The sequence below is a fragment of the Chrysemys picta genome, chromosome 17 (assembly GCF_011386835.1).
Source record: "Chrysemys picta bellii isolate R12L10 chromosome 17, ASM1138683v2, whole genome shotgun sequence".
Taxonomy (NCBI): domain Eukaryota; kingdom Metazoa; phylum Chordata; order Testudines; family Emydidae; genus Chrysemys; species Chrysemys picta.
In genome coordinates this window covers 25,811,094-25,837,157 of record NC_088807.1, presented here as the reverse complement: position 1 = coordinate 25,837,157, position 26,064 = coordinate 25,811,094, and the positions used below count along the sequence as shown (strand labels likewise).

General features: G+C 59.7%; 2 protein-coding genes across 3 annotated transcripts; both read left to right on the top strand.

Moving 5' to 3' along the window:
- LOC101948616 (inter-alpha-trypsin inhibitor heavy chain H6) lies at window positions 1-20,262 on the top strand. Its single transcript, XM_008175737.4, has 15 exons — window positions 1-875; window positions 2,324-2,641; window positions 5,300-5,454; window positions 6,071-6,181; window positions 6,384-6,631; window positions 8,460-8,629; window positions 9,107-9,223; window positions 14,873-15,044; window positions 15,263-16,771; window positions 17,382-17,408; window positions 18,115-18,144; window positions 18,362-18,412; window positions 18,508-18,621; window positions 18,998-19,378; window positions 19,471-20,262. The coding sequence occupies exons 2-15, from the start codon at window positions 2,549-2,551 to the stop codon at window positions 19,698-19,700; spliced, it is 3,408 nt and encodes a 1,135-aa protein (XP_008173959.2). The 5' UTR covers window positions 1-875; window positions 2,324-2,548; the 3' UTR covers window positions 19,701-20,262.
- A 141-nt stretch (window positions 20,263-20,403) lies between these two features.
- LOC112060681 (uncharacterized) lies at window positions 20,404-25,439 on the top strand. Of its 2 annotated transcripts, none has more exons than XM_065571229.1 (5): window positions 20,404-21,779; window positions 22,224-22,283; window positions 23,115-23,272; window positions 24,538-24,736; window positions 25,131-25,439. In XM_065571229.1, the coding sequence occupies exons 1-5, from the start codon at window positions 21,529-21,531 to the stop codon at window positions 25,336-25,338; spliced, it is 876 nt and encodes a 291-aa protein (XP_065427301.1). In that variant the 5' UTR covers window positions 20,404-21,528; the 3' UTR covers window positions 25,339-25,439. The 2 variants fall into 2 exon arrangements, with proteins under 2 accessions (XP_065427301.1, XP_023968016.3); XM_024112248.3 differs by having other exon boundaries at window positions 21,198-21,779; window positions 22,110-22,283; window positions 25,131-25,432.
- Window positions 25,440-26,064: the final 625 nt, after the last annotated feature.

Below are 26,064 nucleotides of genomic sequence, written 5' to 3'. Positions count from 1 at the left end.
ATGGGTTGAACTAGCCTTTGGCTATTTAGGTGGTCAGGTTTGGGACTGTCTCTTAGTGTGCGTATGTACAGTGACGGGCATGATCAGGCTCGACTTTCGTTTGGGATCTGTGCAGCGTCGGGCACAGTGAGGGCACCAATCTCAGTAGTACCTGGCACAAGGGGCACCTGTTGGTGACGGGCATCTGTGCAGCGCCTGGCACCATGGGGGGCCCTGACCTCAGTTGGGGTTTGGGCAGCGCCTGGCATGATGGGAGCCTGATTTCTGCTGGAGTTTGTGCCATGGAAATGCAAAACATTTGGTCACCAGCCCCCTGGGACTAAAAACTGGGTATTTTCAGCCTGCACGGCTCTGGTCTGGGGTGAATTCCAAACCCTCCGCTCGTATAAATAACCAAGACACCAGCACAGGCATAACATTTTCCCTGTCAATGACTAATTTCTTTCACAGGTCCGGGTCGTCCCTTCCAGGTTCCTTCAGCTTCTTTCCAATTCCCTCTTTTTTGTGGCTCCAGAATCCTTGGTTTTGTTATTTTGACTTTTTCAAAAAGAAAGAAGAAGCCTTTTCACTGAGCCTTGGCCCTCTCCTCTTTGGCAGAGGCTGATGTAAACAGCCGTGCTGGGCCAAGAAAGGCCCTGGCTCCGAATTTGTTTATTTCCTTGCTTAGCTTCCACCACCTCGAGGGATCGGTGCAGCTCTGGAGGGGATCTCAACACTGCAAGGAGTCACGGAGATCTTTGAATCTGACCTGGGTGACACGGGCCGGAGAATGTCCAGCGTTTATCCTGGGGCAGCGCCCATTGCTTCTGATGGATCTTCCACACCCAGTCCTGATTAAAAGACATCAAGAGACGGGCAATCCACCCTGTCCCTAGGTGAGTTCTTCCGATGATTAACAGCCCTCCCTGGTAAAAATCCTCTAGTTTGTTTCTTTCTCCGTAGAGGGATTTGTATGTGTGGGTCCTACAAAAAGTAATGCCCTGGCTTTAGATTGTTTTAAAAAGACCTTGTTGTTGTTATGGTAGCAATGCTCCCACCTGAGCTCGGGGCCCCTGTTACGCCAGGCACAGTGCTGCACAGACACCCCCTGACCAGGATCGGGGCCCCGTCGCGCCGGGCACTGCACAGACAATTAACGACAGTCGCTGTCCCAAAGAGCTTACGATCCAGCCTGGGACAGCGCCCGGTTCCCAGTTCTGCCACAGAAGCCCCGTTGGGCATCAGAGCTGGGGGGCTGGCCAGCGTGGAGGGGAAGGGCCGGCCCAGGGAGCTGCTCGAGGGGGCCAGGGCCTCGGCTGGGTGATGCTGAATGCAGCCCTGAGAAATTGGACCAAATCCAGCAAGACTGGCCCAGCCCACCCCACTCGGCAGGCACTTGGGAATTACGGTCGCCCATCTGTCCGGGGGCTGGTTACTCCAAAGAGAGGAGCTGTGTGTGGGATGCTCTGAGAAACCGATAGCCCTTCACCTCCACTTTGCTCCTGTCCCAATCCAGACCCCCGAGGAAGGGGGCGGGATTGGAAGCTGGCTATGGGAGTGGGGTCTAGTGGTTAGAGGGGAGGGAAACTCGGGGCCCAGACTCCTGGGTTCTCTCCCCAGTGACCCAGAGAGCGGAAGGACAAGAGCCAGGAACAGAACCCACATGTCCTGGCTTCCACTCCAGCCCCGCCAGCCACCGGATCCCGGCGCCTCCTCTGGCCTGGGTGGTTAGCACGGTTAGCTCTCTGGACCGACCTAGCCGGAGCTGCATGGCTTCCCTCCCCCTCCATTGCAGCCAAACCCAGAATCTCGCATGAATCACAATGCCCGGAGTTTTCTCCCTTTGCCTCTTTTGGAAATCAGCGTCGCAAGAAGTAACCCCGGCAATTCTGACGTCCTCTGGCTCGTGAACTTGGAGGGTCTCCAGGAACTGGCCCCCTGTCCTGGGGCTGGATGGGAGCCGGCGCCCTAGAGGGGAAAGGCCCCATTCCCCACCTCCCTGAGCCAGCCAGTCCCCGCCGTAGGGCTTGATGGGGGCTGGCGCCCTCTAGAGAAGAAGGGCCCCCAACCCTTTCCCCCAGTCATCCAACCTTTGTGGGGGGCAGTCCTCTGGCCTGGGCTGTGCGGGAGGGCAGACTGGATGATTCCAGCAGTGGGAAGAAACGCCCTCATGGATCACGGGGATCTAACTGGTGTGAAATCCCCGGGGCTCCTCCGGGGAAATCCTTCACACCTGCAACCCGTGAGCCGGACCCATTCCTCAGCCCGGCCAGGCACGCAGGGCCAGCTCCTTTCCACTGACCTAGCCGCGGGCCCCCTCGCATTTTTGTCCTTTTTAACCCAGGGCACGGACTCGCCTGAACATTTTGTTTTCGTTTCATCTTACGGAGGGGAGAGCGAAGGCCTGGCCTCCCTCCAGCCTCCGAGGGGCGGACAATCCCAGCCTGTGTCCGCATGAATGCTACATTGAGAGGTGCGGGGGGGGAAAAACCCGTGAAGCTTTAAAAAGTGCGTCCAAAAAAGAGATCTCAGAGGTTGGTGCTTCTCGGCGGAGCTGCGGGGACTCATCATGCCAATGCTGAGACAGCCGCTGCTCTTTTCCCTTGGTCTTCTACTGTGCCTGCAACCTGCCCCCAGCACCGGGCACCCCCATATCCCAGAGGTGAGTCTGAGGCTTTTTACCCCCTTGCTGCATTTTGGGGTCTGGTGGCTACAGCAGAAGACATGAAACCCAGGAGCCCTGTCGTTGTTTCTCATCTCCAAATTGCAATTGCACCTCACGTTCTCTGCTCTAACCGCTAGCCCCCACTTCCCTCCCAGAGCCGGGGAGAGAACCCAGGCATCCTGGCTCCCATCCCCCCTGCTCTAACCCACTAGACTCCACTCACCTCCCAGAGCCAGGGAGAGAACCCAGGAGTCCTGGCTCTGAGCCCCCCTGCTCTAACCACCAGCCCCCACTTCCCTCCCAGAGCCGGGGAGAGAACCCAGGAGTCCGGGCTCCCAGTTCCCCCCGCTCTAACCGCTAGCCCCCACTCCCCTCCCAGAGCCGGTGAGAGAACCCAGGCATCCTGGCTCCCATCCCCCCCTGCTCTAACCCACTAGACTCCACTCCCCTCCCAGAGCTGGGGAGAGAACCCAGGCGTCCTGGCTCCCAGCCCCGCCCCGCTCTAACCCACCAGCCCCCACTCCCCTCCCAGAGCTGGGGAGAGAACCCAGGAGTCCTGATTCCAATCTAGTCATCTAACCACTCTGATCCCATCTCCTCCCCTAGTCAAAACTCTTCTTATTGCAACAGCTGTGGTTAAAGTCTGCATCAGTTGGGCTGGGTCACTTGTCTCTAGATTGTAAGGCAGACGCTGGATCTTTCGGTCTGTTTATCCAGCACCTAGCGCAGCTAAGGCTGATCCTGATCGAGACCTTCTGGTGCGACCGTACTATGGGTGTGCAATGCTGAGGCTGGGCGGAGGAGAGAAAAGAGCCAATAAAAATTAAAACCACTGCGTTCTGCCAACGGAAAGAGAAGGGATGTATAGCTGGGGGTCTGGCCCCATTGACTCCATGGAGCTACAGCCAATGACTTACGAAGAGAGGCTGAGGGAACTGGGGTTATTCAGTCTGCAGAAGAGAAGAATGAGGGGGGATTTGATAGCTGCTTTCAACCACCTGAAGGGGGGTTCCAAAGAGGATGGAGCTCGGCTGTTCTCAGGGGTGGCAGATGACAGAACAAGGAGCGATGGTCTCACGTTGCAGTGGGGGAGGTCTAGGTTGGTTCACTAGGAGGGTGGTGAAGCACTGGAACGGGTTCCCTAGGGAGGTGGTGGAATCTCCTTCCTTGGAGGTTTTTAAGGCCTGGCTTGACAAAGCCCTGGCTGGGATGATTGAGTTGGGGTTGGTCCTGCTTTGAGCAGGGGGTGGGACTAGATACCTCCTGAGGTCCCTTCCACCCTGATATTCTATGATTCTCTGACCCCAGCTGGGGTCTGGCCCCACTGACTCCATGGAGCTCTGGCTGATGGACCCCGGCTGGGGGTCTGGCCCCACTGACTCCATGGAGCTCTGGCTGATGGACCCCGGCTGGGGGTCTGGCCCCACTGACTCCATGGAGCTCTGGCTGATGGACCCCGGCTGGGGGTCTGGCCCCACTGACTCCATGGAGCTATGGCCAATGGACCCCGGCTGGGGGTCTGGTCCCACTGACTCCACGGAGCGACGGCCTATGGACCCCAGCTGGGGGTCTGGCCCCACTGACTCCACGGAGCGACGGCCGATGGACCCCAGCTGGGGGTCTGGCCCCACTGACTCCATGGAGCGACGGCCGATGGACCCCGGCTGGGGGTCTGGCCCCACTGACTCCATGGAGCTCTGGCCGATGGACCCCAGTGGGGGTCTGGCCCCGCTGACTCCATGGAGCTCTGGCCGATGGACCCCGGCTGGGGTCTGGCCCCACTGACTCCATGGAGCTCTGGCCGATGGACCCCGGCTGGGGGGGTCTGGCCCCACTGACTCCATGGAGCTCTGGCCGATGGACCCCGGCTGGGGTCTGGCCCCACTGACTCCATGGAGCTCTGGCCAATGGACCCCGGCTGGGGGTCTGGCCCCACTGACTCCACGGAGCGACGGCCGATGGACCCCGGCTGGGGTCTGGCCCCACTGACTCCATGGAGCTCTGGCCAATGGACCCCGGCTGGGGGTCTGGCCCCACTGACTCCACGGAGCGACGGCCGATGGACCCCGGCTGGGGTCTGGCCCCACTAACTCCACGGAGCGACGGCCGATGGACCCCGGCTGGGGTCTGGCCCCACTAACTCCACGGAGCGACGGCCGATGGACCCCGGCTGGGGTCTGGCCCCACTAACTCCACGGAGCGACGGCCGATGGACCCCGGCTGGGGTCTGGTCTGTTTCCTCCTGGCAGAGGTGCTGGGTCTCCGTTGGAGCGAAGCAGGGCTCCAGCCGCTCATGTGCTTCGCTAGGTGAGCCCAGACTCCGACCCAGAGCCCAGGGCCAGTGCAGCCAGGACTCTCCCCTTTTGCATCAGCGCAGGGCGATCTGTCGGGGGCCGGGTGGATTTTGCTAGGAAAAAGGAACTACGTGGGGCAGGGCCTGCATCCGGAGTCATGCGGCGGCGGGAGAATTTCAGCTTTGATTTCACTAAAAAGAATGAATGTTTAGTTCTTGTGCATTAGAACAGGGGCACGGGGCGGTGTCTGGGAGCCAGGACTCCAGCTCTGGACGGGGCCCTCTGGGCACACCCCCTTTCAGCCATGGGCAGGGCAAGGTTTCTGGAGACACCCCCTACACATCCCTGCTTCTGTGCCCAGCTCACCATGACCAGCTTCTCCGTCCGCTCCACCATCGTGTCCCGCTACGCCTCCACCCGTGTTCGGACCGACCTGAGCAACCCCCACGCCGAGCCCAAGGAAGCCATCTTCGACCTAGACCTGCCCAGCTCCGCCTTCATCTCCAACTTCACCATGTGAGACCGGGATGGGTCCCGCCATGCAGCTCCTCTGGCCACACCCCCACACCTCGGGGATGGCAGGGGAAGGGGGGTTGGAAACGCGTTCCCGTGGGATCCGGGGATGGAGGGGGGCTGGAAGGGACAGAGCAATGGAGGAGAGTGTGAGTGAGATAAATAGAGGGGTGTGTGGGGAGGGATGGAGGGTATGGGGATGGAGAGGGGATGGGTGGATGGAGGGAGGGGTGGGGAGGGATAGAGGGGTGGGGTGGGTGGATGAAGGGGGGGTGGATGGAGGAGTGGGGATGGGTGGATGGAGGGAGGGGTGGTGAGTGATGGAGGGGTGGGGTGGGTGGATGAAGGGGGGGTGGATGGAGGGGTGGGGATGGGTGGATGGAGGGAGGGATGGGGAGTGATGGAGGGGTGGGGTGGGTGGATGAAGGGGGGGTGGATGGAGGAGTGGGGATGGGGGGATGGAGGGAGGAAGGGAGGGTTGGAGAGGGATGGAGGGGTGGGGATGGGGACGGAGGGTCCCCAGAACCAGGTCTGATCAAGGAGACCCACCCCCACTGTGTCTGCTGCTATCTGGCAGATTTCAGACCATGTCCCATAATCCCCCTCTCTTCCATCCTAGCACCATCAACAATAAACTCTATGTGGCCGAGGTGAAAGAGAAGCATCAAGCCAAGAAGATGTACGACGAGGCCCGGAGACAGGGCCAGACAGCGGCTCATGTTGGCACTAGGTGAGACCCCGGCACCTAGTGGTTAGAGCGGGGTGCTGGGAGCCAGGACTCCTGGGTTCTCTCCCCAGCTCTGGGAGGGGAGGAGGGTCGGGGCCTGGGAGCCAGGACTCCTGGGTTCTCTCCCCAGCTCTGGGAGGGGAGGAGGGTCGGGGCCTGGGAGCCAGGACTCCTGGGTTCTATCCCTGGCTTGGCCCCTTCCCAGGGATCGGGAGACGGAGAAGTTCCGGGTCTCTGCCAGCGTAGCGGCCGGAAGCCAGGTGTCCTTCGAGCTGAGCTACGAGGAGCTGCTGCAGCGGCACCTGGGCAAGTACCAGCACGCCGTGAGCGTGCGTCCCCAGCAGGTGGTGGGGAACCTCACCGTGGAGGTGAGCATCTCGGAGCGCACCGGCATCGCCTACGTCCACGTGCTGCCCCTCCGCACCAGCCGCCTGCTCACCAACGCCTTGCGAGGTACACACGGTTCACACCTCTGCGAGCGGTCGGCTCAGGCTCTCTGCACACTCAGGCAGGCATTGGTGCATCTGTCACGTTTTTCATCTTTTCTCCCCAACCCCGTGGCCTAGAAACTTACTCTTCTTCTTCTGCTTTTTTTTTTTTTAACCTGAAAGCCGGGATTCTGCTGCTGTTCAGTGGCCCGAGAACCCTGGTGCGTTTGTGACTGTTCCCCGGTTACTCAGGATACAAGTCACTCTAGCAAGAGGGAATCTTTCTGCTGGTAGCCACTCCAGCACTCCCCTCTGGGCTGGGCCAGCCCTAACTTCGCCCGGCAGCTTAACAAGAGGGCACCCACTCCCTGAGTGCCCCTGAAATCCCCAATCCTCGGCCCCTCAGTCGCTCCCCCCCCACCCCACCCCCGTGTAACGCAGAGCACTTGTGGGCACTTCTAGAAAACGGCTCATTAAAGTAGGACTCGAGACTGAAATAGACCCAGTGATGGAAACAAGAGGGTACCAACCTGGATCCTGAAATCCCAATCTGGGTCGCTCCCTCTCCTAGCTAATCAAGTGGGGTTTCCCCCCAGGTCGGCTAGGCGGGGGAGGCTCTGAGCCTGCGATGTGGTACCTCTGAGTTTGCCAGGGATAATTTTGGGAGGGAGCAAGACGGGTCAATTGGCTGATGAGTAACAAGGCTCTTTGCTGGTACATTTCTCCTCCAAGCCCAGCCAACCTGCTTTCAGTAGGAACATATTGGCCCTTAACTGTTACCCGTTGGAATGTCTCGCAACGGTCCCGTGGCCTGACGAGTTAGGAGCTTTCTGTAGATGCCTCGCGTGAAATACCCTGCGCGACCTAGAGTCGCAGATCTCGGGGCCAGACGGGATTGTTGTGACCTCCTTTGTAACACGCCAGAGAGCGGCCCCAAGTCATGCCTAGAGCACGGCTTGTGTGAAAGACATCCTGTCTTGATGGAAAAGTCACCCGTGCTGGAGAATCCAGCACCACCCTTGGGAACCTGGTCCAATGGTTATTGACTCTCACTGTTAAAACTGACACCTGACTTCCTCTCTGAATTTGTCTAGCTTCAGCGTCCAGCCGTTGGATCGGGTTAGCCCTCCCTCTGCTGGACCGAAGAGCCTGTCGTTAAATATTTGCGGGAGGGATAGCTCAGTGGTTTGAGCGTTGGCTGCTAAACCCTGGGTTGTGAGTTCAATCCTTGAGGGGGCCATTTAGGGAACTGGGGTAAAACTCTGTCTGGGGATTGGCCCTGCTTTGAGCAGGGGGTTGGACTAGATCCCTCCTGAGGTCCCTTCCAACCCTGAGATTCTAGGATTTGTGCCCCGTGTAGGGGCTTGTAGCGGGGATCACAGCACCTCTTCGCCTTCTCTTTGTTACGTGAACTGGATTGAGCTCCGGGAGTCCCTCGCTCTCAGGCCGGCTCCCTACCCCTTGTATCGTTCTCGTGGGCCCCAGCGCCGCACTGGGAGTTCCTCTTCTGCTGATTGTCCCCCACGACCCACAAGGTTGCTGCTTGCCAGGAGAGAGACCCCCCGCCTGTAAGGCCGGCCAGCGCGCCTTGTTCCCAGAGGGACGCGTTTCCCTGGAGCCACCTGGCTTGCTCTGTATCCGTGACCCGGCCCCTTCCCTATTCCCCCCCCCAGTCTTGGCATTTCACCAGTGAGGATTTTCTGGTTCCTTCCAGGACGTTGAGCGAGACGGGCTGGGGCTGGTGGAATGAGTTTGTCAGGTCTGCAGGGAGAACTCAGGGCAGGGGACCGTGTGCCACGGGGTCCCTGTCTCCCAGCCTCCATCCAGCCCTGATTACCACAGCTTCTCTGCAGGGGACGCCGATGTGCCGCCGTCCACCCGGGTGGAGAAGGGGAGCCACTGCGCTTGGGTTGTCTTCACCCCGACCCCGCAGGAACAGGTGGCGTTCTCCAGCTCGGGCATCCTGGGGGACTTCGTGGTACAGTACGACGTGGCCATGCCAGATGTGGCTGGGGACGTGCAGGTGAGGGGTGGCTGGAGCTGAGATCTCACGGCCGGGGGAGAAGGGGGTGGGGAAGGGATGAGGGCCAGGGAATAGGGAACAGGGAACAGCCCACAGGGGAGGGAGGCAGATAGACACAAGTGGGGGTCGAGGGACGGGCTTGCAGGGGGGAAGGGAGGGATGGATGGAGGCAGGGATGGAGCATAGGGGGGATGGATGGATGGGGTGTGTAGGAGGAGGGATGGGGTGTGTAGGAGGAGGCAGGGAGAGGACGGTGTGTGCGGGGGATGGATGAATGAGGTGGGGGGGAGGAGGGAAGGAGTGTGCCTGGGGGGGGATGGATGCCCAGGCAGAAGGGTGCATACGGCTCCCACACCCAGGCACCCACTGCCTGTCCCATGGGTTCCCCACGCCGCCACACCAGCACATGATGGGTGTCCTATGCCCTGGGCAGCCGCACCCTCACCCCTTGGCCCCGCGCCCTTCCCTCTCCGGCAGATCTACAACGGCTACTTCGTTCACTACTTCGCCCCCCGCGGCCTGCCCCCCGTGCAGAAGAACGTGGTGTTTGTCATCGACATCAGCGGCTCCATGCACGGCACCAAGATGAAGCAGGTGAGAGGGTGGAGATGCCAGGGGGAGATCGCCCATAGACCAGACCAGTGGGGAGGGGGCATCTGAGCAGAGGGGAGGGGGCATCCGGGAGAGCTGAGCTGGGGGGACAGAGATGGAAGCACCCACCCCCGCCACAGCAGGCCTCTCGGGACATGGGTCAACATCCATGCAAATGAAGCTGTGGTCTAATTTGCATACCCATGCATATCATCAGCCCCTTTAGACAATTATCCAATCCACCACCCTGCTCCATCCCCCCTCAAATCTGTCAGCTCTGCGTTTGAACGGGTCGGAAAACAGAAATGCCAAACTCCCGTTTTCTTTCGGCGTTGAGATCTCGAAATTTGACACCAGCTGGAAATTCTGAACAAATTCCAGGCATTAACGTTGGCTCCTTGGCGACTGATGGCGTGGAAGCAATCCAAGATCTTCAGTCGAACACAGTGGAGAGCTCATGTGTCTATCTATGGTTTCTATACGGTCTAACAAGTTCCAGTGGCTGGACGTTGAAGTGGGACAAATTCAGACTGGAAATAAGGTGTAAATGGGGGGGGAATCACCCATTGGAACGACTGACCAAGGATTGTGCTGGATTCTCCGTCGCTGGCAGAGGTTCTGAAAACTCCGCTCTCGGAATGATTTGGGGGCAAATCTAGATAAATTCATGGTGGTTAAGTCCATTAATGGCGATCAGCCAGGATGGGTAAGGAATGGTGTCCCTAGCCTCTGTCTGTCAGAGGGTGGAGATGGATGGCAGGAGAGAGATCACTTGATCATCACCTGTTAGGTTCACTCCCTCTGGGGCACCTGGCATTGGCCACTGGCGGAAGACAGGACACTGGGCTGGACGGACCTTTGGTCTGACCCAGCCTGGCCGTTCTTATGTTAGATCTAGGTCAAACTAGATCGCAATGACGTGAAAATCGAGGAATGTGACTCTTCCCATTCAGATGAGTGTTAGAGCTGGGTGAAGTGTTTGGGTTGAACAGTTCTCGAAAGATGCGACCAAATTCGGCCAATTGTTTCAGCTGGGGGGAAAACGCAAAATAGTCAACTGAGCATTTTGACGTTTTGTTTTGAAATGTAGCTGGGTTGGTTTGTTCCGAAATAGTAAAACAAAATGTTTCGTTCAACCCAGAACTTTTTTCCCTCCATTTGTTCGGTTCAGCCACCGAAGTGAAAACTCAGGGGTTTGCTGAGTTCTAACAATCATAGAAAAGCCTACAGGAAGTGAAGTGATCATGTCAAAAGGAAACATTGTTGAACCCCTCGTTTCGTCATTGTTGAAGCAATATCCTGGGTTAAATACGCTAATCCATATAAACGAAGGGAAAATACGTGTCGGGTGGAATCCTGTTGCAAGCAAACCTCGTGAATGTGCAGAGTGCCTGCTTGGTGAAACGAAAACAAGACTCTTTTTCCCCAGTGAGAGTTGTTGGTGAAATGAGGATGTTCAAGAGGCCGTGGAGGAAAAGAACAAAATGTTTAAAACTGTGACAAGCGACGCTCCAACAGCAGGATCTTTCAGTAGTAGAAGAAAGCCAAAAGGATATTGAAGAAAGAGGTGACAGCTGCTAATGCTAAGGCCGTGGAAGGCTTATATCCCCATCTTGAAACGAAGGAGGATGAGAGAAAAATATATAGACTGGCAAAGACCCCCAATAAGACAACTAAAGACACTGGTGAAATCAAAGTCATTCAAGATGAAACTGGAAATACGTTAATCGATTAACCACCTTAGAGACTAACAAATTTATTAGAGCATAAGCTTTCGTGGACTACAGCCCACTTCTTCGGATGCATACAGAGTGGAATAAATATTGAGGAGATATATATACACACATACAGACAGCATAAACAGGTGGGAGTTGTCTTACCAACTCTGAGAGACCAATCAAGCTAGCCCAGTACAGCCAGGTTGATAAGAAGTGTGAGAATACTTACAAGGGGAGATAGATTCAATGTTTGTAATGGCTCAGCCATTCCCAGTCCTTATTCAGTCCTGAGTTGATTGTGTCTAGTTTGCATATCAATTCCAGCTCAGCAGTCTCTCGTTGGAGTCTGTTTTTGAAGTTTTTCTGTTGTAATATAGGCACCCGCAGGTCTGTCACTGAATGACCAGACAGGTTAAAGTGTTCTCCCACTGGTTTTTGAGTATTATAATTCCTGATGTCAGATTTGTGTCCATTAATTCTTTTGCGGAGAGACTGTCCGGTTTGGCCAATGTACATGGCAGAGGGGCATTGCTGGCACATGATGGCATAAACAGACTCCAACGAGAGACAGCTGGGCTGGAATTGATATGCAAACGAGATACAATCAACTCAGGGTTGAATAAGGACTGGGAATGGGAAGAACAGGAGGACTTGTGGCACCTTAGAGACTAACAAATTTATTAGAGCATAAGCTTTCGTGGACTACAGCCCACTTCTTCGGATGCATATAGAATGGAACATATATTGAGGAGATATATATACACACATACAGAGAGCATAAACAGGTGGGAGTTGTCTTACCACCTCTGAGAGGCCAATTAATTAAGAGAAAAAAAAACTTTTGAAGTGATAATCAAGCTAGCCGAGTACAGACAGACAGTTAGATAACAAGTGTGAGAGATTCAATGTTTGTAATGGCTCAACCATTCCCAGTCCTTATTCAAACCGGAGTTGATTGTGTCTAGTTTGCATATCAATTCTAGCTCAGCAGTTTCTCGTTGGAGTCTGTTTTTGAAGTTTTTCTGTTGTAATATAGCCACCCGCAGGTCTGTCACTGAATGACCAGACAGGTTAAAGTGTTCTCCCACTGGTTTTTGAGTATTTTGATTCCTGATGTCAGATTTGTGTCCATTAATTCTTTTGCGTAGAGACTGTCCGGTTTGGCCAATGTACATGGCAGAGGGGCATTGCTGGCACATGATGGCATATATCACATTGGTAGATGTGCAGGTGAACGAGCCCCTGATGGTATGACTGATGTGATTAGGTCCTATGATGATGTCACTGGAATAGATATGTGGACAGAGTTGGCATCGGGGTTTGTTACAAGGATAGGTTCCTGGGTCAGTGTTTTTGTTCAGTGATGTGTGGTTGCTGGTGAGTATTTGCTTTAGGTTCGGGGGTTGTCTGTAAGCGAGGACAGGTCTGTCTCCCAAGATCTGTGAGAGTAAAGGATCATCTTTCAGGATAGGTTGTAGATCTCTGATGATGCGCTGGAGAGGTTTTAGTTGGGGGCTGAAGGTGACAGCTAGTGGTGTTCTGTTATTTTCTTTGTTGGGCCTGTCTTGTAGGAGGTGACTTCTGGGTACTCGTCTGGCTCTGTCAATCTGTTTTTTCACTTCAGCAGGTGGGTATTGTAGTTTTAAGAGTGCTTGATAGAGATCTTGTAGGTGCTTGTCTCTATCCGAGGGATTGGAGCAAATGCGGTTATATCTTAGAGCTTGGCTGTAGACAATGGATCGTGTGGTGTGTCCTGGATGGAAGCTGGAGGCATGTAGGTAAGTGTAGCGGTCAGTAGGTTTCCGGTATAGGGTGGTATTTATGTGACCATCGCTTATTAGCACAGTAGTGTCCAGGAAATGGACCGCTTGTGTGGATTGATCTAGGCTGAGGTTGATGGTGGGATGGAAATTATTGAAATCATGGTGAAATTCCTCAAGGGCTTCTTTTCCATGGGTCCAGATGATGAAGATGTCATCAATGTAGCGCAAGTAGAGTAGGGGCGTTAGGGGACGAGAGCTAAGGAAGCGTTGTTCTAAGTCAGCCATAAAAATGTTGGCATATTGTGGGGCCATGCGGGTACCCATAGCAGTGCCGCTGACTTGAAGGTATATATTGTCCCCAAATGTGAAATAGTTGTGGGTGAGGACAAAATCACAAAGTTCAGCCACCAGGTTAGCTGTGACATTATCAGGGATACTGTTCCTGATAGCTTGTAGTCCATCTTTGTGTGGAATATTGGTGTAGAGGGCTTCTACGTCCATAGTGGCCAGGATGGTGTTTTCTGGAAGATCACCGATGGATTGTAGTTTCCTCAGGAAGTCAGTGGTGTCTCGAAGATAGCTGGGAGTGCTGGTAGCGTAGGGTCTGAGGAGAGAGTCTACATAACCAGACAAGCCTGATGTTAGGGTGCCAATGCCTGAGATGATGGGGCGTCCAGGATATCCAGGTTTATGGATCTTGGGTAGCAAATAGAATACCCCTGGTCGGGGTTCTAGGCATGTGTCTGTACAGATTTGTTCCTGTGCTTTGTCAGGGAGTTTTTTTAGCAGATGGTGTAGTTTCTTTAGGTAATCCTCAGTGGGATCAGAGGATAATGGCCTGTAGAATGTGGTGTTAGAGAGCTGTCTAGCAGCCTCCTGGTCATATTCCAATTTATTCATGATGACGACAGCACCTCCTTTGCCAGCCTTTTTGATTATGATGTCAGGGTTGTTTCTGAGGCTGTAGATGGCGTTGTGTTCTGCATGGCTGAGGTTATGTGGCAAGTGATGTTGCTTTTCCACAATTTCAGCCTTTGCACGTCGACGGAAGCACTCTATGTAGAAATCCAGTCTGTTGTTTCGACCGTCCGGAGGAGTCCACGCAGAATCCTTTTTTTTGTAGTGCTGGTAGGGAGGATTCTGTGGGTTAGTATGCTGTTCAGAGGTATGTTGGAAATATTCTTTGAGTCAGAGACGTCGAAAGTAGGATTCTAGGTCACCGCAGAACTGTATCATATTCATGGGTCTGGAGGGACAAAAGGAGAGGCCCCGAGATAGGACAGACTCTTCTGCTGGGCTAAGAGTATAGCTGGAAAGATTAACAATATTGCTGGGTGGGTTAAGGGAACTACTGTTGTGGCTGCTTGTGGCATGTAGCAGTTTAGATAGTTTAGTGTCCTTTTTCCTTTGTAGAGAGGCAAAGTTTGTCTTGTAAATGGCTTGTCTAGTTTTTGTAAAGTCTATCCATGAGGAAGTTTGTGTGGAAGGTGAGCCATTACAAACATGGAATCTATCTCCCCTTGTAAGTATTCTCACACTTCTTATCAAACTGGCTGTACTGGGCTAGCTTGATTAGCACTTCAAAAGGTTTTTTTCTCTTACCAACTCTGAGAGGCCAATTAAATAAGACAACTCCCACCTGTTCATGCTCTCTGTATGTGTATATATATCTCCTCAATATATGTTCCATTCTATGCATCCGAAGAAGTGGGCTGTAGCCCACGAAAGCTTATGCTCTAATAAATGTGTTGGTCTCTAAGGTGCCACAAGTACTCCTGTTCTTTTTGCAAATAAAAGATGACTATCCCGTTGTAATGTATCTAATTATATGGGGATTTTATAGCTACCGATGAGGTGTGACTCTCTAAATACAATGTAGATCGGCTCTCCTATTTTCTGTACTGGTACAGAGCCAATTCTTTCGCTAGGTAGAATTCGGGGGGGGGGGTGTCCCCGACACACATCAGTGTGTGGTTGTGTATCCCATAGCACACGTAACGCAGATCAGCGTAACGCCACCCCACAATCCCACGATGAAACGAAACGACAGAGCCAGACCAATTGGTGCTGCCCTTTCGCCATCTAAACCCTCGCTGAAATCCACCCCGTCCTGCCTCGCCCCTCACCTCCACACCCCCCAGAACTCCCCCATGCTGCGTTTCTGCCCCCAGACCAAGAAGGCCATGCACATCATACTGAGCGACCTTCACCCGGACGACTGCTTCAACATCGTCACTTTCTCCGACACCGTCCACGTGTGGAAGGCCGGGCGCTCCATCCTGGCCACGGCCCACAACGTTCGCAGTGCCAAGGACTACGTCCACAGGATGGAAGCCGATGGATGTGAGTCACTGGGGTGGCAGGGGGGGCAGGGGTCAGAGCAGGGGGTCTGGGAGCCAGGACTCCTGGGTTCTCTCTCCGGCTTTGGGAAGGGAGTGGGGTCTAGTGGTTAGAGCAGGGGGGGGCTGGGAGCCAGGACTCCTGGGTTCTCTCCCCGGCTCTGGGAGGGGGGTTCAATGGAAGGCTGCAAATCAGGATTCTTCTGCCTTTCCCCTCCTCAGGGACCGACATCAACAAAGCCCTGCTGGAGGCGGCCTCGGTGCTGACCCAGAGCACGCCGGAGCCGTCCCCTAGGCAGATCCCACTGCTCATCTTCCTGACGGACGGGGAGCCCACGGCGGGCGTGACCTCAGGCACTCGCATCCTGGCCAACGCCCGGCAGGCCCTGGGCGGCTCCGTCTCGCTGTTCGGCCTGGCCTTCGGGGACGACGCCGACTACGGGCTGCTGCGGCGCCTGGCTCTTGAGAACCGGGGCGTGGCCCGGCGCATCTACGAGGACGCTGACGCCACCCTGCAGCTCGCTGGCTTTTATGACGAGATCGCCAGCCCGCTGCTATACGATGTGGCCTTGTCCTACCGCGACGGCGCCGACCTCACCCGCACCCTCTTCCCCCACTACTTCCAGGGCGCCGAGCTGGTGGTGGCCGGGCGGCTGGCCCCGGGGGCCACCGAGCTGCACGTCGAGGCCGCGGGCCACGGGCATGCCGGGCAGCTGAGGCTGGAGAACGATATCTCGGCCAACGCCACGGAGGCCGCCCCGTTTGGCTGCTCTCCGGATCTGGGGCAGATCGGGCGATTCGTCCAGCGCCTCTGGGCCTACTTCACCATCCAGGAGCTGCTCCGGGCCCGGTTCCACTCCAACGACACCGCCGCGCGCCGTCTGCTCACCGAAAAGGCCACCAACCTCTCACTGAAGTATAACTTCGTCACGCCCGTCACCTCGCTGGTGGTGGTCAAGCCGGAGGAGGAGGAGAGTACCACGGCTCGGGCCACGCCAGGGGCTCCTGCCACACCCCTGACCACCACCGTGGCCCATCGTGCCACCAAAGCTTCCAGAGTCACGCTTGCTCCGGGGGCCACATCCACCTCGCTCCCTGACGGTGCCACCAAAGCTGCTGCAGCCCTCCCCAACCTAGCCAGAGCCACGCCCGTCCCAGGAGCATCTGCCACGTCCCAGGGCCCCTCCAAACTAGCCCGAGCCATGCCGGCACCTGGCACCGCCACGGCATCGCCAGCTCCTCCCACGGCCCACGGTGTCACCAAAGCAGCCAGAGCCACACCCGGAAGAGCACCCCAAGCTGGGAACCCCAGGGCCACGGCTCATCCGCCGCCGAGCCCAGGGTCAGCTACGGCACCCCCCTCCAGCCAGCAGGAGATGCCCCTGCAGCCGGCCACCAAGCGCCAGCCACATCCCAGAACAGAGAGGGCCCTCTTCTCGTGGGGAACCGCAGCTCCCCTGGCCCGGACTGTCACAGACACCTGGACTGGCAACAGCACGGCTGCCACCAGCCCGGGGCCCAATGCCACCACCCCAAGGGCAGAGTCCAAGGGCCCCCGCGGCACGCCGGCCGCCACGGGCTCCATCCCACCTGCTGCCGACCTCAGCCAGTGGCTGCTTCTGCTGCCGGCAGAGTCAGAGCTGCTGTCAGCAAAGGACGTGGCTGAGGAATTCGTGGAGTCCCTCCACCCGCCGGCCGTGTACAGCTTTGTGGCGGCCAAAGGAGAGAAGGGTGGGGATCCCGTCCCCTCCCGCCTGCCCCATGGACAGGAGCCCCCCCGATGTCCACCAGCCCGTGCTCCCCAAGCCATGCATGCTCTCCACGCCGCCCACCTCTCCCGTGGCCGGGATCCCTCCCCTGCTCCCCATGCTATCCCTGCCCCACTGCCAGGATCCCTCCCCGACTCCCCCCCGGCCTGTGCTCCCCACGCTGCCCCCGCCCCACCCGCTGGGATCCCTCTCTGATCCCTCCCCCCAGCCCGTGCTCCCCAAGCCATGCATGCTCTCCACGCCGCCCACCTCTCCCGTGGCCGGGATCCCTCCCCTGCTCCCCATGCTATCCCTGCCCCACTGCCAGGATCCCTCTCCGATTCCCCCCCGGCCTGTGCTCCCCACGCTGCCCCCGCCCCACCCGCTGGGATCCCTCTCTGATCCCTCCCCCCAGCCCGTGCTCCCCAAGCCATGCGTGCTCTCCACGCCGCCCTCCTCTCCCATGGCCAGGATCCCTCCCCTGCTCCCCACGCTGCCCCCGCCCCACTCGCCGGGATTCCCCCCAAAGCCCAGGAATCTCCCGCCCTCCCCCCAATTGCATGGATGTTTATTCTGTCTCTCTCTCCCTACAGGTGTCCTGGATTATGAAGACTACTCAGGTAACCCCACACCCAGGCCCACGCACCCTCCCCTGGGTGGGCTAGCCAGGCAGGTTGGTGGGGACGGGTTACCGGTGCACTGGCCCTTTAAGGGAAATCCCGCTCAGCCTAGCTCTTTAAGACCAGGAATTCTGGGAGTTGTAGTTCCTGGGGCCTGGGAGCAAGACCTGCTGAGAATTAGAATCCTAGAATCTCAGGGTTGGAAGGGACCTCAGGCGGGATCTAGTCCAACCTCCTGCTCAAGGCAGGACCAATCCCCAGACAGATTTTTGCCCCAGATCCCTAAATGGATTGAACTCACAATCCTGGGTTTAGCAGGCCAATGCTCAAACCAATTGGGCAGGTCCTTTTCCCTGCCAGACACAACTGCACGGAAGCCTGAAGGGGCAAGGCAGGGATTAAGGGCTGGGGCTCTGACATGACGCCCCAACCCTCCAGCACATCACTGAGCAATTGGCTCAGGCTCTCTGCAGACTCAGGCAGGCACTGATCCCATTTTCCACCTTTTCTCCCCAACCGTGAGAGCTAGAAACTTCATCTTTTTTTAAACTGATCGCTGACATCCTGCAGCCACCATGAGTGGCCTGGAGCCAGGGTGGGGGGGCACGGTGCTGGCATCCAGCCCCCTCACACTAAGCGAGCCAGCTTCACCATTGACTGCCAGTCGGCCTTGCGCGCCCACCCTGACTCTGCCTTTCCCTTCCAGACTTGTTAGAGGAACAGGACGGCGACACAGGTATGTTTCAGATCTGGGCCTGGATGCGGGCAGGGGGGAGACTCAGCAGTTTCCTGTGGGCTCTCAGCCGCTGCCCGTTGTGGTCACTCTGTGGTGTGCCAGGCCTGGCCAGCCGTGCCCATGGTGCTCTGGAGAGAGAAGAGGATGGGGGGGGGGGGCGGGGAATGCTCCATCACCCAACTGGCTATAACCCTCTCTTCTCTCCCCCCACCCCCAGCTGGCGTGGCAGACTTGGCTAGTGCCAAGTTCTTCACTTTCTCCTCCTCAGGTAAGGCTGCGCAGACACCCAGGTGATTGGGGGGGGGGGGGAATACAGCCTGCTTCCTCCCCCCCCCTTATTCCACCCCTTGCTCTGCCTTGCAGTGGACGGAGACCCTCACTTCGTGGCACGACTGCCTGGCTCCCCTGAGACCCTGTGCTTTACCCTGGATGGGCACCCAGGAGACGTGCTCCAGCTGGTGACTGACCCCCCCAGCGGTGAGACCCCCACCCCGCATCTCAGCGCCCCAGGACGCCTGGGTTCTCCCCGGCTCTGGGAGGGGAGTGGGGTCTAGTGGTTAGAGCGGGGGGGGCTGGAGGCCAGGACTCCTGGGTTCTCGCCCTGGCTCTGGGAGGGGAGTGGGGTCTAGTGGTTAGCATAGGGGGGTTGGGAGCCTGGACTCTGAGGTTCTCCCCGGCTCTGGGAGGGGAGTGGGGTCTGGGGGCCAGGACTCCTGGGTTCTCTCCGCTGCTCCAGTGGCGAAGATCCCGGAGCAGCTGTGGTGCCATGGGTACCATGGGTCGAGTGATGGGGAGGAGACGGGGATCCCTGACTACTCAGTGACGGCGGCATGGCCTGTGCTCTCTCCCCCAGGGCTGTCAGTCCACGGCCACCTGGTTGGCGCCCCGCCACGGTCGGGCTCGGCGGATCGGCCACGCACCTACTTAGACGCTATCACGGTGCGGGTGGGGCCTGCCCGGCTCCGCTATGTGATCACCGTGACGCTCTGGGGCATGGCGCTACAGGGGGAGGGGGCCCTGGATCTGCCCTTCGGCCGCCCGGCCTGGGTCAGCCGCCCCGGCCTGGGCGTGCGGGTGGGGCCGGGCACCAACATGACGCTGCAGCTGGGCGCCGGGCTGGAGTTCGTGGTCCAGCGCCATCGGTACAGCCACCCCAGCCCCCTGCAGAGAGACCACCTGGGCTTCTACGTGCTGGACGGCAGCGGGCTCTCGGCCCAGGCCCACGGGCTGCTGGGTAAGGGGCTCTGGGCCCTCTCCCCTCCCCCCTTGTCCTGCCGCCAGCGGGGCTCCCACCATTCACCCCATGTCCCCTCTCGCCCCCTGCAGGTCAGTTCCAGAACGCTGACATCCGACTGCAGCCGGGCGCCGGGGAGCGGCCCGCCCGGCTGCAAACGGGGGGGGCCACGGTCCCGGCCACGCGCGTCACCAAGCTGCTGAAGGACTCGCCCCTGCCGGCCCACCAGGCCCCCTGCTGGCTGGTGAAGGGCAGCGACGTGGAGGCCCTGCTGGGCGGGGCCTACAGCACCTTCGTGGTCCCCCATCCGCTGGAGGCGTGAGGCCAGGGGGCGTGGCCCAGCCACTGGGCAGGGTGGGGGCTGCCCCATGGTCGGTGAGACTGACCCCGCACCGGGGTAGGACACGGCTTGTGGATTTAAGGTGGCATCGTCCCTCTCCCCCCTCCAATCGTGGATTTAAGGTGGAATCCTCCCTCTCCCCCTCCAATCGTGGATTTAACGTGGACTAATCCCTTTCCCTGTTTCCTGCAGTCGTGGATTTCACGGAACTCTCCCTCCCCACCACGTGGATTTAAGGTGGAATCCTCCCAACCTGCCGTGGATTGTGGATTAAAGGTGGAGTCTCCCCCTGCCCACAGGCTTGCTGAATCACGGTGGATCCCACCTCCCACTTAATGGAGATGGGTCTTTACATTAGGTTGGATTTCCTTCCCCAGGGCACTGTGGTGACTGAAGGTGGAACGGAGATGGGTTATTGATGGAAGGTGGATTTTTCTCCCATGTAATTGTGTGTTATTCATCCGTTCAGCATGTTCTGCCCCCCCCCCCAATCGCCCGCAATGGGGTGTAGGAAATCGAATTTGTAAAATCAATTCTAACTGCAGTTCTAGGAGAATCGTGGCTTGAAGGGGGTTTTCCCAGCGGGGCAGCACTGGCTGAAGGTGGATTCCTAGCTGGCAAACAGCCCAGGGGGTTCAGGGGGAAGATCACCGTCAGGTGCACACACAGCTGAAAGTTTTCACGGGGTATTACCCCAGGGGCCAGCTCACCGGTGTAAGGGCCCAGTGGGCCAGCATGCAATTGAAGGTAGAATTCCCACGAAGGCTAAAACACAGATTTAAGGTAGCTAGAAGCGCTGTAAGAGAGCAGAGAACAGAGCATTGGCCAGCTCAACCCAGGGTGGTGAGTTCAATCCTTGAGGGGGGCACTTAGGGACTGGGGTAAAAATCTGTCTGGGGATTGGTCCTGCTTTGAGCAGGGGGGTTGGACTAGATCCCTCCTGAGGTCCCTGCCAATCCTGATACTCTATGATTCTATAACCCTGGCTCCCCCCAAGCCAGGGAGAGAACCCAGGAGTCCTGGCTCCCAGCTCTGCCTGGACCCCCCCCCAGCAGCAGTGGATGGTTTTGGGGGTGGGGAGGGGCTGGAATCTGCCCTGGACGCCAGAGTTCGTGCGTGTGCTCCTGTGGGGGAGGGACCACTGCACACGTCCAGCGTGGTGCACTGCTCTGACACGTGGCGCATGGCCACGGGGTTCAGCCACGTCTCCCCTCCAGGCCGTGAACTCGCCTGGCCCTGCTTAGCTTCCTGCCCGCCAGCAGCCAACAAGCCGGCTCTCCCTCCCGGCCACTAGATGGCGCTGAAGCGCCACGGGCCAGGCAGCCAGCGCGTGGCTGCCACAGGCCTTTGTGACCCAACCCCGCCTGCTGCAAAGGGTGGGGCCAGCCCCTGAGCGCTACGGGGGCCGGCGGGGGAAAGGGAAAAGCGGAGACAGAATGTACCATCTGCACCAGGAAAAGGGGGGCGGCGTCTCCCATGCGCTGGATTCCATAGAGGTCTCACAGGCCCTGCCCCAATGAGAAGGTGTAACCCCAAGTGACCCGCCCCCAATGGGCGGGGCGCGACCTCAATGGCCCACCCCCAATGAGAAGGGGTTAACCCAGTGACTCTAACACCATAAGTGGTTTGACCCCTGTGGCCCTGCCCCCAATGGGAGGAGCATGACTCCAGTGTCCCCGCCCCCAATGAGAAGGGGTGTAGCCCCCAGTGGCCCCGCCCACATAATGTTTAATCCCCAGTGGCCCCGCCCACCACTGACCCTTTTCCCTAACTCTACCCAGTGCCTGACCTTCCCTGCAGCCCCTGCCCCATGGGGCTGCCCCCAGCGCTCCTCCTCCTGCTCTGCCTCTGCCCTGCCCCCCAGGGCCTGGGCCCCCCAGACCCAGGGCTGCTGGCCCAGGGCCGTGCCCGGCTGCGGGAGGCCCAGATGCTGGCCCAGCACCCGCAGCTGGGGGCCTGCTGGGCGGGGGCCCTGGGCAGGCTGGACATGGGCTGTCAGCAGCTGGGCGAGGAGCAACAGAGCCGCATTGCCCTGGCCTTCGCCCACTGCCACCTGCAGAGGTGACGCCCGGGTCCCAACCCCACTGGGGGGGGGAACTGGGGCCCGGGACACCTGGGTCCTATCCCTGCTGGGAGCTGGGACACCTGGGTCCTAGCCCCAGGGGAGGGGGCTGGATTGGGGGCCGGGACACCTGGGTCCTAGGCCCATGGGGTGGGGCGGGGCTGGGAGCCGGGACACCTGGGTCCTATGCCCACTGGGGGGAGGGGCTCGGAGCTGGGGCACCTGAGGTCTAGCCCCATGGGGGGCCTGGGAGCCAGGATATCTGGGTGTTATCCCCAGGGATGGGGGCCAGGGGTTGCTGGCTAAGCCCCCCGCTGTCCCTTGGCCAGGTCAGGCCGGCCCTTCCCGCGCTGCGAGGCCGACAGCTCCGTCCGGGCCTGCACCCAGCACATGGACCCGGTGGCCTTCGGGGTCTACACTGAGTTCTTCACCCACGCCCACAGCATCTGCTACCTCCTGCGCAGCGAGGCCTGGCAGCGGCGAGCCGACAGCACCGTGCACAGGTGAGGGGGGGTCCCCTCAAGGGGGCGCCGGCCGCCAGCCTCAGCTGAGTTGGTTGAGTCTCTAGCAAGACAAACACTCTCTCCCCCCCCCCCACCCGGTCCCACCCCGACAGTGCCCCAATGCTGGCAGAGATGCCGGGGGCTGAATCCCCCATTCCCAAAACAAAGAAGGATATTAGTGGGAGGGGGCTGTTGGGGGGGCAGACTGGGGGAAGAGCTCCATGTGGGGGGAGACCTGGGGGGCTGTGGGGGGGGGGGAGGTGGCTGCATGGGGTGTGGCTACAGAGCCTTTCCCTACATCTTTTCAAGCAGATTTGGATGGGAAGGGGCTGTGTGGGGGAGCATCCATGGGGCAGGGGCTTCATGTGTAGTGGGGCCTGGCCTGCATGTTTTGGGGCCTGGAGGGGGGTCGGTCTCCAGCCCAGGTCTGCGGAGTTCATCAGTGTCTAGGGCTCCACGAGGGCCCACGAGCTCCCAGGTCCTGGCTCCACGAGGGCCCACGAGCTCCCAGGTCCTGGCTCCACGAGGGCCCACAAGCTCCCAGGTCCTGGCTCCGGGAGTCGAGAGATTGCGCCGGAATCTCAGCTCTCGGGCAGAAACCACCAGGGACGTTTCTAGCCCTCGCGGTTGGCCCTGCCAAGAGCCTCAGCCCGTCGCTCACAGAGGTGCGACCCGAGACTGCCTGAGTCTGCAGAGAGCCTGAGCCCGTTGCTCACAGACGGGGAGCTAATGGGCGGTGCTGCCTCTGTGGCCAAGTAGCAGACTGCCTGGGTTGGGGGCATGTGGCAGGATCAAGGCCCCGCTGTGGTGCTGACCCCCCGTACCCCCCAGGCTGGTAGCCAATTCGGAGGGCGTAGCCGAGCGGCTGGAAGAGACCAAGCAGCTGGCGGAGCAGGCAGCGCAGGCGCAAGAGGCCACCCTGCGATCCCAAGAGGAAATCCTCCGCCACGGGGAGCTGCTGAGACAGACCCTGCAGGACTCCTCCAGGGGTAACCCCACCCCTGGGAGCCAGGACGCCTGGGTTCTCTCCCCAGCTCTGGGAGGGGAGTGGGGGCTGGTGGTTAGAGCAGGGGGGGCTGGGAGCCAGGACTCCTGGGTTCTCTCCCCAGCTCTGGGAGGGGAGTGGGGGGGGGGCTGGGAGCTAGGACTCCTGGGTTCTCTCCCCGGCTGTGGGAGGGGAATGGGGGCTGGTGGTTAGAGCAGGGTGGGCTGGGAGCCTGGACTCCTGGGTTCTCGCCAGGGCTCTGGGAGGAGAGTGGGGTCTAGTGGTTAGAGCAGGGGGGCTGGGAGCAGGGACGCCTGGGTTCTCGCCCTGGCTCTGTGAGGGGAGTGGGGTCTAGTGGTTAGAGCAGGGGGGCTGGGAGCCGGGACACCTGGGTTCTCGCCCTGGCTCTGTGAGGGGAGTGGGGTCTAGTGGTTAGAGCAGGGGGGGCTGGGAGCTAGGACTCCTGGGTTCTCTCCCCAGCTCTGGGAGGGGAGTGGGGTCTAGTGCTTAGAGTGGGGGGGGGGGCTGGGAGCTAGGACTCCTGGGTTCTCTCCCCGGCTGTGGGAGGGGAATGGGGGCTGGTGGTTAGAGCAGGGTGGGCTGGGAGCCTGGACTCCTGGGTTCTCGCCAGGGCTCTGGGAGGAGAGTGGGGTCTAGTGGTTAGAGCAGGGGGGCTGGGAGCAGGGACGCCTGGGTTCTCGCCCTGGCTCTGTGAGGGGAGTGGGGTCTAGTGGTTAGAGCAGGGGGGGCTGGGAGCTAGGACTCCTGGGTTCTCTCCCCGGCTCTGGGAGGGGAGTGGGGGCTGGTGGTTAGAGCAGGGGGGCTGGGAGCCCGGACTCCTGGGTTCTCTCCCCGGCTGTGGGAGGGGAGTGGGGGCTGGTGGTTAGAGCAGGGGGGGCTGGGAGCCAGGACTCCTGGGTTCTCGCCAGGGCTCTGGGAGGGGAGTGGGGTCTAGTGGTTAGAGCAGGGGGGCTGGGAGCCAGGACTCCTGGGTTCTCTCCCCGGCTGTGGGAGGGGAGTGGGGGCTGGTGGTTAGAGCAGGAGGGCTGGGAGCCAGGACTCCTGGGTTCTCGCCAGGGCTCTGGGAGGGGAGTGGGGTCTAGTGGTTAGAGCAGGGGGGGCTGGGAGCCAGGACTCCTGGGTTCTCGCCAGGGCTCTGGGAGGGGAGTGGGGGCTGGTGGTTAGAGCAGGGGGGCTGGGAGCCAGGACTCCTGGGTTCTCTGCTGGCTCTGGGAGGCACTGCTGCTGACAGCCCCTGGCTCCCGGCAGGTGTCCGGGAGGCTTTTCAGGACATGCAGGAGGTGGCCGGCCGGCAACGCCTGGCCTTTGCCGAGATCGTGAACCGCCTCAGCTTCCTGCATCACTTCCTGGTGGGGGAGTCCCAAGCCCTGGGCTCCTTCCTCTACCACCTGCTGACCGGCAGCACCGCCCTGCTGCTCACCTCCAGCCAGCGCACCGCTGGGGCCAGGTAGGGGCGGGGAATGGGATATGGGGCCTGTCCCTCTGGGGGGGGGGGAGCCAGTCTCAGGGCAGGGACTGGCTGGCTCAGGGGGGCGGGGAATGGGGCTGGGGCCTGTCCCCTCTGGGGGGCGCCGGCTCCCACCGGCCCCAGGGCAGGGACTGGCTGGCTCAGGGGGGCGGGGAATGGGGCTGGGGCCTGTCCCCTCTGGGGGGCGCCGGCTCCCATCAGCCCCAGGGCAGGGACTGGCTGGCTCAGGGGGGCGGGGAATGGGGCTGGGGCCTGTCCCCTCTGGGGGGCGCCGGCTCCCATCGGCCCCAGGGCAGGGACTGGCAGCTCAGGGGGGTGGGGAATGGGGCTCGGGCTTGTCCCCTCCTGTGATCCCCTTTCTCTTTTGCCCGAGGTTGGTCCTGCTGGGCCTGGTTGGGGGCAACGTCTACCTGGAGCGTGTGGTCAGTGGACTCGTCTTGGAGAACACGGAGGCCGGCTCAGACCCAACGGTACCGGCCAGCACCGCCCCGCTCCCCCCGGACACCCTCTGCTGGGGAGACCCCTCCTTCAGACACCCCCCACCCACACACCCCCGGGCTCAGCAGTCACTGGGTCTCTAGCCAGGGTGGGGAGATTGGATTCCTGCTCCTTGGGGATCTGCTATCCCAGCTCTGGTGGTGGGACGTGGGCGTGGCTGGGCCCCTGGATGTCTGGGTTCTCTCCCTGGCTCTGGGAGGGGAGTGGGGGCTGGTGGTTACAGCAGGGGGGGCTGGGAGCCAGAACTCCTGGGTTCTCTCCCCGGCTCTGGGAGGGGAGGGGGGTCTGGTGGTTACAGCAGGGGGGGCTGGGAGCCAGAACTCCTGGGTTCTCTCCCCGGCTCTGGGAGGGGAGTGGGGGCTGGTGGGTTAGAGCAGGGGGGGCTGGGAGCCAGGACTCCTGGGTTCTCTCCCTGGCTCTGGGAGGGGAGTGGGGGCTGGTGGGTTAGAGCAGGGGGGGCTGGGAGCCAGGACTCCTGGGTTCTCTCCCCGGCTCTGGGAGGGGAGTGGGGGCTGGTGGTTAGAGCAGGGGGGGCTGGGAGCCAGGACTCCTGGGTTCTCTCCCCGGCTCTGGGAGGGGAGGGGGGTCTGGTGGTTACAGCAGGAGGGGCTGGGAGCCAGGACTCCTGGGTTCTCTCCCTGGCTCTGGGAGGGGAGTGGGGGCTGGTGGTTAGAGCAGGGGAGGCTGGGAGCCAGGACTCCTGGGTTCTCTCCCCGGCTCTGGGAGGGGAGGGGGGGTCTGGTGGTTACAGCAGGGGGGGCTGGGAGCCAGGACTCCTGGGTTCTCTCCCTGGCTCTGGGAGGGGAGTG

Coding starts and splice junctions, on each gene's coding strand:
- LOC101948616 (XM_008175737.4), top strand. CDS start 2,549: ATGCCAATGCTGAGACAGCCGCTGCTCTTTTCCCTTGGTCTTCTACTG. Junction 6,182..6,383: donor GCGGCTCATGTTGGCACTAG/GTGAGACCCCGG, acceptor GCCCCTTCCCAG/GGATCGGGAGACGGAGAAGT. Junction 8,630..9,106: donor ATGTGGCTGGGGACGTGCAG/GTGAGGGGTGGC, acceptor CCTCTCCGGCAG/ATCTACAACGGCTACTTCGT.
- LOC112060681 (XM_024112248.3), top strand. CDS start 21,529: ATGGGGCTGCCCCCAGCGCTCCTCCTCCTGCTCTGCCTCTGCCCTGCC. Junction 21,780..22,109: donor GCCCACTGCCACCTGCAGAG/GTGACGCCCGGG, acceptor TCCCTTGGCCAG/GTCAGGCCGGCCCTTCCCGC. Junction 24,737..25,130: donor CAGCGCACCGCTGGGGCCAG/GTAGGGGCGGGG, acceptor CTTTTGCCCGAG/GTTGGTCCTGCTGGGCCTGG.